The sequence below is a fragment of the Sinohyriopsis cumingii genome, chromosome 11, assembly GCF_028554795.1.
Source record: "Sinohyriopsis cumingii isolate HCF-2022 chromosome 11, ASM2855479v2, whole genome shotgun sequence".
Taxonomy (NCBI): Eukaryota; Metazoa; Mollusca; class Bivalvia; order Unionida; family Unionidae; genus Sinohyriopsis; species Sinohyriopsis cumingii.
The window spans coordinates 43,516,426-43,527,709 of NC_142971.1; the positions used below are offsets into that span (position 1 = coordinate 43,516,426).

At 34.6% G+C, this 11,284-nt stretch overlaps 1 protein-coding gene across 1 annotated transcript; it reads left to right on the forward strand.

Moving 5' to 3' along the window:
• The first annotated feature begins 735 nt into the window (after positions 1-735).
• LOC149788028 (aggrecan core protein-like) lies at positions 736-10,694 on the forward strand. Its single transcript, XM_089975711.1, has 8 exons — positions 736-1,597; positions 3,264-3,351; positions 4,307-4,567; positions 5,136-5,395; positions 6,469-6,565; positions 7,278-7,538; positions 8,523-8,783; positions 10,450-10,694. The coding sequence occupies exons 1-8, from the start codon at positions 1,514-1,516 to the stop codon at positions 10,479-10,481; spliced, it is 1,344 nt and encodes a 447-aa protein (XP_089831837.1). The 5' UTR covers positions 736-1,513; the 3' UTR covers positions 10,482-10,694.
• Positions 10,695-11,284: the final 590 nt, after the last annotated feature.

Sequence of the window (11,284 nt, forward strand, 5' to 3'; positions counted from 1 at the left end):
ACCTCATTTTAAAATAATTCCTACAGAAAACTATGGTGCTAATCTTATTTGTGGTTTTTTTTATGTTTTTTTATGTCTAGCCATAATTCTGCAAAATGTACTGTTATTTTTAATTCTGCTGTTGACATTTACATTACCCAAAAAGGTCTTGAAATGCTTTCAGCTGTTTGCACTGTCAGGTTTTAGCTGCCTTACCGTTTCTTGTGCATTAGTAATTATTTTATGCCAGTAAATAGCATTGGGATGTATTGTTCATGATAGAATATTTTGTACTAATATTAGATGCAATTTTCTACATATCACGTATGTTTATTTTTTGTACGTGTTAAGCACTGTCCTTAGGTATACAATTAGAAAAAGGTGTATATTTATAGATTCAACAATTTTACAGAACATTATATATATATATATATATATATATATATATATATATATATATATATATATATATATATATATATATATATATATATATATATAAACTTCCATAATACTATCATATTAACTTTACAAAACAAAATTATGCAGACTTTTTTATAATTAGTACTCTTAACTTTATCATGAAACGTTTTTTAAATAGTAAGTTATATGGTACTACGTTTTTTCTGCAATACATTTCAATGAAAATTTTGTTACTGAGGCGACAATTTTACCTGTACATATAGTAGCTAGTTTTAATTAAATTGCAAGTTTAAACTTATTTATTAAAACTGAAAAGCATTAAGTATAGGATAAATGTATTGTAAAATTCTTATATTGAAATAAAAGAACACATTTGTTACCAATCAAGTTATATTAAAATTATAGACATTTTTGTGTGTATTTTAGCATTACCTGTATTAAAACTTGACACTTTATTGAACTGCAGAGTAAACAAGAAACTGATTTCAATATTCGTAATAGTATGTTAACAGGAAATAGGGGTCTGCTAACAAATAGAAGTCACTATTATTTTTAACCTGGTCTTTGAATTTATTGCCTCGAAACGTTTTTTATCTGGTGTGGGATGGATTTGTGAGTACTTAGCTAGGTCTTTAATAAACCTTGTTGTGCATTGCTCCAAACTTAAACTGAGCTGATGACGACCTCGTGTGATTAGACTGTTCACCTTAAAATTATTGTTGTGTCACCAGTATTTGGCCTTCTGCACTACCTCGTTATTCGCTGAACCCTTGACTTTTCTTGTCTCCTCGATCTGCATTTGTACTTGTGGCTGACATATATAGATCGATCATTCAATATATCCCTGACCTTCAAGTTAGTCTTATGACCTGTCGGGGTTATTTATCTAGGTTTACGGTTCTTGACCTTCAAAAGCCTCATGACCTCTTGATGTCAAGGACCCTGTCAGTCAGCATTTCCTTTGTTTTAGTAAATGTACTTATCTGTTGCTTAGGTATCAATCCAGCCAGAGGCGGGTATTTAAAGCCTCGCAGCCAGGCTGACTTTCAGATCGTCTTTACTAGACGCTCACAGCTTTGCTTCCCAGTAATTGTTACTAGTTGTACTGAAGATGAACTGCATAACTTGGTTTGGTATCTTGGCTGCCTTCGTGGTCGCAACATCTGAGGCAATCGCCCTGAAGAAACGCTCACTGGTAAATTTTTACTTTCTTTCTTCCTTCTATAATTCTTTCATTCAACCTTCTGGTATTTGTTCTTGTTTATTAATTTTTCTATCGTCTTTCTTTCGCCCTTTCGATTTCTTTGTTCATAGTAATGACCTCTTATTTTTGTACATTGGATGATATGAAAGTAGAAATGACAGGCAGGCCAGTATTATCAATATGTGCGCGTTGAAAAGGTTGTAAAGCCTCCAGGTCTCGTTTTAAAATAATTGGTTTTTAATATAACTTGATGAGGTACTATATGAAACATTTTGAAACAAAGAAATATCGCTTGACCCCCAACTTTTGAGAGTTTCAGTAGAATACCTCTTTATTGGTTTCTGCGCTTTAAAGCATCTGTCGAACTCTCCTTCATTTAGCAGAAGTCTGCTTTTCTGGTATCGTCTGCGCAACCAAAAGTCATATTATAATATCGTTCACAAGGCAGAGAGGGATATTTGTGGAATATAATTATGTGTACTGACCAAGTTCATTCAAAGGGTGGGGGATAGATATTTGTTTCGTTTCTAAACCCTTAGGGGGGCAGACAGCGTTATTTAAAAATTAATTCTGAAAATAATAAATATACTTCGTAGTGTATGTAGTTGTCTTTTAAATCTTCATATAGTAAATTATAAGGGCTTGTTTTGGCTTCGAAATTTAAACATAAGTAGTGCCTAGGGGCATCAAACTCTGGAAGTGGCCCGTCTCTCTCAAAAGCTCTGAAGGGGCCTGATACTGGCCATGCAAAGGATACACTGAATAGATATGGAAAAATGCAAGGTCAACTCGTCACCGCTCTTATATAATCTAACTCGAAGAAAAATTTCAATGCTGTTAGATAAAATTATTTATGTATTTTAGTAGTATATATCTGCATTTCCAAGTCTTTAGTTGGGGTCATTTATTTCAATTTACACAAAAAACCCACCAAAAAAAAAAAAACGGTAGTAAGCGACAAGATGGTTTAATTTGCCGCACTCAGTCTTCAAATAACATGCCAACTGCATGAGTTGAATGTCATAAATGTAATGCAAGTGTGTGCAACACACTATGACTAATGCATGGTTGTAAATGCATGGCCGAGTATCCCAATGCCCAGAAAAGAAAGAAACTAAACAAAGGAGAAGAAATGAGTAAAGAATAGTGACAATATATTGTTTAATCTCTATCTCTTTCTCTTTCCATTGCAAAGTTTCTCGGTGGCATGAAATAGCAGAGAATAATATAATAAGTTTAGAAAAGTAGAAAAAGCAGGAGTTACTTTCCAGCTAAAGAGTTTATTGGAAAGATTCGAAATCTTGCGCGGAACAAAGGGTGTCATTTCTCCGTTGACTCAATACAATGACCTCGAAAAAGTGGTAATCATTTTTTTAAAAACGTTTTTCTAGTTATAAATTATGAGCACTTCACACTGACACATAGATACGTAAGGGGTGAATTCATTGAAGTCAAACTTCTAAGGCGTATGAATGTTTAACAAAATCAGGTGTTGTTCGGCCCAGCTTTAAACATATACAGTTTAAAGTTCTTCGTGACTCATGACAAAGGTTCCTGTAATATTATTTCTGCTGGGAGGTAAATGTACTGGAACCAATGGACCGATGCAGGAGGAGCGATTTATATTTTACAAAATTTCTATTATTTTTCCTTTCAGGGCATCGGGCTGGGGACAGAGCTATATCCGACTTCATGGTCATCTTTTGCTCCTTCTGGCCAACGATTTGCCACGGCTAGGCAGAAAGGTTTGTTTTATTCAGAAAACATTTGATTGATGAATAGGGGGTTTAGTTTTGCTAAAACTCTGAACGTTGTTATGATGATAACATGCGGACCTGGTACAAAGTTTTAAAAGTTAGATCTATAATTTAGACTTTGATTGGACACATTTAAGACAGAACCGTCAGGATTCTAGACCTAAATTTGGTTCATTATTTTTGTTTCTTCTTCAGAATCAGACTGTAATTATCTTGGCATAAAGATTACACCGATCCCGTCTCCTGATATAAAGATCTTTCACAATGGATATTATATTGCATATAGTAATTACAAATACAAAATATGGGTAATCAATTTTCTAAAGTTGCGTAGATAGGACTAATATATAATACACTGCTGGAAGATATGTGTTCTCGTTTTATGTCGACATTGTTCACGTTACGGCAGACGCAAAATCTAATAATGAAAGCGACTTAGAATTAGCTGCAATTATCTTCTTCCAAACAACGGATATAGTTCGCGCTAGTTTTCTATACATTGATGATCTTCCTGCAACAGGAATAATTCGTGAATACTTCGTACATTGCTCATATAAATTATATACTGTCTACCATTTGCTGCTGTGTGATTATCATGTATATTATATTTATTGATCTGACTAAATCCCCTATATCGCTGTCCCGATGAACTTAGACAATTGGAACGTTTCTTATAGTAAGTTTTCTTTACAGTTAGATGGTTGAAATTATGCCCTGGAAAAGAATAAATTGTAGGAACATCTCAACTTGGACCTCCAACAGGAATTCCATTCCACAGACATGTTAACTACTAGAATACCGCATACACACATACACACACACACACACACACACAATTCCTGGATCCACCTGTTCTTCATTAGATCCTACAATGAAAATGTTTAATCGTTACGCCAATTTGACTGGTGTTTCCGCATAAATTGACCAAATTAATGTATTTCAGTTTCATATTACTCAACAAATTACAACATGGACTTCAATACGGCCAAGGCATATTGTGAATCCAAAGGGACATACATCGCCACTTTTGAAGACCTGCAGGAGGCATATTATGATGGATACGAGAAACATAGCTGTGGATGGACGGCCAATGGGATCTCCTATCTTGTAATGCAAGAAGCTACAGATGACTACGCTTCCATTGGAGTCATCCCGTGCTCGTTGGAGTCAAATCGGGGTGTATTCTGTAGACGTCCGATACCAGGTGGGAGGTTGTTTTTTAAATTTTAATTGTTCAGTTATAATTTAATTGAAAATTCCTCAACTATTGCAACAATCGTTTTGTGTGTAACAACAGTTTGCTTTCTGATATTCTGAGCTTTATCGGCATCTTTGTATAGTTTAACAGCTGACCAGCATTTCAGACGACTACGTCATTGTCTACTTGCGTATACCCTTAATCGTCTGCAGAATATCGAATCATATCCTATATAACACTATTCTTTTCAATTCATCCATGGGATCAAAAGTTCTCTCTTTGCTTTTTTCTGTTTAAATTTATTTAATAACACTTTGAAATGGCGGATTAAAACGTATCGGAAGTATATTATTTCATTTCACAAAAATTAACGGAAACAAACGGCTAACCGTTGCGGCAAATCAGTCCGTTGTTCGACAATGCTATCTGATCAGAAATGTGGTTTTAGGATATTCTGACCATTTCGTGTTGCTGTATTTCGTATTTGTTTCAAACAAATTGTATCTGGGCAATCGAACTTTAAATTTCATGGATATTTAAATTTAATTCCTTTTTTATATTTTGTTCTTTACAGTCTTCTTGTCAAAAAACATCAGGGGCGAGTACAATATGACCCTGGATGAGGCAAGGCAGCATTGCCATGGCAAGGGCTCTAGTCTGGCTACGTTTGAAGATCTGGTGCATGCATACCACCTTGGATATGAGATCTGCAACTGTGGGTGGGCCGACAATGGGTTAGCTTACGCCATCACACATACACCAAACCACGCATGCATGACTAGCGTTGGGGTTATCAAGTGCAGCTCGCCAATGAGTTGGAATGCCTTTTGCAGAGTTAGTGCATTTTATTATTTTATCTATTTACTAAACGATATGAAAATACAAAATCTACTCGTGGCCGTTCTTGGATAATCCAGTCCTATTCATAAGAATTTTGATGCGGTTTAATGAATATATTTATTTAATTTAATTGCATCAAGATCAAGCATGATTACCTTTTGATAATTCTGGTCATTTTTTAAAATATTTCGATATCACGAAACATAACGCATAAAGATAACATATATCGGCAATTTAATTTCTTCAGTTGGGTTTATTTAAATATTTTCTATTTTCAACTGGCAAAATAGTATAGTAAGGGTCAATACCCTTTTTAATTGTGATACTCATTATTCAAATTGTGTTCCCAAGAGAGTACATAAATTGTATAACTTACATGCAATATAATTGTGTATAACACCATGACCAATGCTTTCTTTTTAAACTTGGAAATGGGGGGGGGGGTTTACACCGATAAATGAAAAGTCAAAATATGTCCTTTAAACACAATTATTATTGTATGTTACAAAATATTAGAAAGAAACATATAATATGTTTTGAAAAGCGTGATTTGCTTTCCAGATATGGAGTTTATCGATAAGATTCGTGATCTCATGCAGAATAAATCAATTTTTTTCTATGCTGAAACACGTTTGAACGGTATCCTGGTTTTATCATCAGCTAATATAAACTGTGATGACTTACTTTGTCAGAATGCCTCGTAGATATTAAGGAGGTGAATTCACTGAAGGAAAAACTACTTTGGAGTAAGAATACTAAACAAAATCAGCCGCTATTCAGCCTCAGTTTAAACAGAGACAGGTTGAATTCTTCCTAACTCAAGACAAAGGTTTCTGTAACATTGTTTCTCCTTTATATTTATTAAAATTTCTATTGGTATTGACACAGACTTATGTGAAGCATATGCCTCCATTAAAAATTGGTACACCGAGTCAAAGAAATAGGGTTACAACTTCAATAATGCGTGTATCTCAAGCGAAGCCAAATAACAAAAAGACAGACAAAGTGCATGGACATGAATTAAATCGATTGAACTTTGACGAGATTTTACTTATGTTTGCTTCCAGAGCTCCGAGTATGGAACAGAACCCTATATGCTTCCATCGCCAGTTGAGGCATCTTTTGCTCTTTCTGGTCGACGATTTGCTACTCCTTCGCAGAAAGGTTTGTTTTAGTTAGAGTGCAGTTCATTGACGGTGGTGGTGGTGTAAGTTTGCTAAATGTTTCCACCTTAGCTGAAATAAATGTTTATGTCATCGTTTTGCAGTACGTTCGTACTGTAGTACTTTGAGGTGATAACACCCTGTGTATGGAAATACAGAAAGAACAAAAATAAATACTCCAGATCCCTGCAACATTAAACTGTCGCTGTAAAATATTTCATTTAGAGTCAGAATTTCGTTTCAAGTATTCAGATTGCAAACACAATAGTTTAAACTGGTTATTGAACTAGTATATACGCATTTTAATTTATCCAGTATACATTAATAGCTTCCCGTCATGACATAAGCACTGCACGATCATAATGACTGTAATTTAAGATTATTAGAGTGGAGAAAAGGAATGATGTTACGTAATTTTAAATTCTAAATGGGTGTATTTTAAATCCATTCATTTATGCTGGTTATCTTTTCTGTATGTCTTTTCCTTACTCGAGTCGCTTTGATGACGCATTCTTTCTAAGATTGACAAAGCTTTTGTAAACCTTAAAATTGCTTTTATACACATCGTTTGCAGCTGCATAGATCATAAAAGCAGACATAGCCCAAATTTCACAAAAGTCAGTCTTAATATTAGGTCTAGAGATAAGACATTTGAATGGTCCAATTTGAGCCCAAAAGCAAAACGAAAGGATAATGTTGAGTTTGTATTTCAGTTATGTATCACTCAACAAGTTACGACATGGACTTCAGTGCGGCCAAGGCATACTGTGAATCCAGACGGACATACGTCGCCACTTTTGAAGACCTGCAGCAGGCATATTATGATGGATACGAGAAACATAGCTGTGGATGGACGGCCAATGGGATCTCCTATCTTGTAATGCAAGAAGCTACAAATGACTACGCTTCCATTGGAGTCATCCCGTGCTCGTTGGAGTCAAATCGGGGTGTATTCTGTAGACGCCCGACACCAGGTGGGACGATATTTTTAATTTTTAATTGTTCAGTAAAATTTCAGGTGAAAAATCCTCAATGATTGCAACAATCGATTTAGGCGTGACAACAGCTTGCTTTTACATTTTCCGAAACGCATCACCAGCAATTGGAAATATTGCAATATTATAAAACGGTTTCGGAGAAAGTCTAAACGATTCGTGTTCATGCCGGGCAGAAGGCTTTCATACCGTTTTAAAAATAAGTTGGAAATAATTTGATACCTTCTCGAGCCATGGACAATATATAACTTGATTTCAAGACGCGCATACGTATAATAACACATACCAATAGTTTCATCTCAGTATGTTCCAAATAGTATTAGGAATAACTAATAAAACTTCTTTTAAACTCTGATACAGTTAAACAGCTGCCTAGCGCCGGTCTTGCTATCTTATATATATATATATATATATATATATATATATATATATATATATATATATATCCGATCGTCTACAGAATTTCAATGTAAATTTATAATATAAAATAATTAGTTTTGCCAGTTTTCTATGCAGTTGTCGCAAATTCGTTTAGTGGACATGTAGAGGTCCATAAATAAATGGATGAATTGGATCAACAAGGGATCAACAAGGGATCAACGTCGGATAAATATTTTGCTTTGCAACACTTTTTCAGAAATACGCGATAGAGTTGTACATTGTATTTGTATGAGACTTTGTTTGATTGGCAGATCAATACCTATCGAAATTCTGTCATATATATATATATATATATATATATATATATATATATATATATATATATATATATATATATATAAAATTTAATCTTATTTTTTTTTGCCTGTTTGGTTAATGACTCTCGAAAAGGGGATAAACTTTCAGTAACGTAGTCTGTGCATGAGAATAAATCTTCGACGACAGCATCTGAGCCGCAACAAAATTAAAAGGTTGTTTTATTTACTGCATTAATTTTTATTTGATTTTGACTCTTCTTGATAGTTTACATATCCAACGACTCCAGAGGCGACTACAAAATGACTCTAGCTGAGGCAAGGCAACATTGTCATGGGAAGGGAACAAGTCTGGCAACGTTTGAAGATCTTGCACAAGCGTACGGTCTGGGATATGAGACCTGCAACTGTGGGTGGACAGATAATGGGTTTGCTTATCTCGTTATGCAGAAACCAACCCAGAAATGTTTGACAAGCGTTGGAGTCATCAAGTGCAGCTGGCAGAACACCTGGAATGCCTTTTGCAAAGGTAGTGCATTTTGATGTGTATTGTATGAGCAACATTTATTGGGTTCCTTCCAAAGTTTGTAGCTAATGGCGATTTACAGCGAAAAAGCAAGTCTTGACGCAGACATAATATCACAGAACTGGAAGTTATTCACAGGGTATGCAGTGTATATGCTTTATTAGGCAGGAACCGCGTTTGAACGGCACCGTCTGAACGCCGGTGAATGGAGTTGAATTTTCTGCCTGCACTTGTATAATATAACTGCGCTAGGAATTGGTTTTTCGCTCTATTTCGACGTTGGCTACAATCAACCACATGAAGGCTTTTTTTCTGCGCATAGTAAGCTGTAAGCAGACACACGATGCGCTCTTATGATACAAATTTCATTAATAATTATGTATTTAAATATCTGTTATCATTCAGTTTGGTTAGTTTTTAATTAATTATTCCAATTAATATTTTTAAGAAACGATGTAAACTTCATTCTCCAAAGATGCACGACTTAATAAGGTAATATTTAAAATCAGGCCAGTTTTGTATGCTAGGAAATGTGAAGAATAAACAAAGATGAAAAACTTACAATTCTAACAGCATGAATTAATATCATAAAATCGTTTGTTACAGTGTAAAGTAACATTTGGCAGCGTCGTGGAACAATGGCATTAAGCAATACAATGCCCTAAACTTTATATGATAAATCAAGTATCAAACCCTTGTGCATTTTACTTGAAATGTATGGAACTAATTGACTAAATTATGCCACTCTGAGCAATTACCGTGTGTTATATAATAATATTCAACTCATTATAATATTTAATAGTTAAGGAACATTTGGGTAATTATCCTCTCTCTCCCTCTCTCTCTCTCTCTGTCTGATATATATATATATATATATATATATATATATATATATATATATATATATATATATATATATATATATATATATATGTGTGTGTGTGTGTGTGTGTGTGTGTGTGTGTGTGTGTGTGTGTGTTCAAACGAGTCTGTAACGACTGAAATTTCATGACTCAAAATGTAGCTCTTTCTCACCAGATAGGTTGTTTTTCTTGGCAAGACTCTTAATTTCACATCGAAGAAGAATAAATTTTGTTTTAATAATTTTATTCATTTAATTTAATGACTCCATTTTTAGCGACATTAATAGTGCTTGAATTCAGTAAAACCCGTTTAACCATTGTCTTTTGTTTTCAAAATTGACATCTGGTCCCAATTACACTATGGGTGGATCACTGACGTCATAAGATCAAAACAGCGGGTGCCAGAACAGTCGACCAGTGGTTAAGGTGAAACACGATTCTAGTAAAAGCATTGAGAAAACAGTGCCTTGGTAGTTTGCTCTTGGCGAAGCATAAGGAAAAAAAAAATAGTAACTAGGCGGATATTTCTTGTAACTCAATGTTTCGTGCTTGACAAGCTCGTCGTGTGGTGGACAAGGGAACTTAAAAAGAACAACTCATTACTAAACACAAAAGTTCTAATAAGGAAATGTATTGTGGTCACAGACAACGGAGTATGACATAAATAATGGTTATATTATCTCGTACGTACATACACAGCCCCCCCCCCACACACACACACACACTTGAATTTTCGTCACCTTTTCTTATCATGAAATGAGTTCAGTGTTCAGAATCTAAATATATTCTTTTCTTTTAATCTTCAGACGCCATATTGGATACCACGGAACACCTATGACACATCTCAGTGTCTCACACAGTTCGATGTGAGGAGCAGATAAAAGGAGAAACATCTGAAAAGACTACAGTAGCGAATAGCGGAGAATAACAGAAAATCTTACCTTCGCATGCATCTTGTTTAAGGTTACATCGTTGTCCTTCTATAGTCTCCAATGAGAGGGTCAATTTTCTGACTCTTTGATAAATTTATATATTATCTGTAATCTTAATGTTCAAATTAGCAGATCACTTATAGTGTAGAATTTATATATCATAGTAGATAAATAAACATAATTATACAAAATAAATTTGTCATTCCTTACTTACAAAGGTGATAGTTATGTTTCTTAGCAAGCTTTGTAATGTCGATACCTAGTTAGAGAATTTTAGTTTCAACATAACTAGCTCTCCAACAGTTCGTAATATAGAAGATTACCATGGTCACATACCAAGAGAGTCGACCCGTACTGGTCTGGTTAGGATTCGAACCCACAGCCCACTGTTTATGAATCTTACATGAGTACTTAACATTGAGCCACTGCGGCATCCTTTACTTTATAAAAATGGCTCCTTATTTTAATCCATATTTATTTCACACGTAAATATACGTGTACCATTGAGGAACAGACCATTTAATTTTCGGGGTGGGGTGGGGTGTTAAAGTTTTGTTGAAGAAAATAATAGTGTTGTCTTAAGAAAATATTCTTGTTGTGCTTTATTGCAACTAATAATCATTGAAATAGTTGAAAAACTTATGTGTAATAAAGGTATGACTTTTTTTTTATCCCGGATCGACGTAAATGCTAGCCTTGTCTCCCTCAT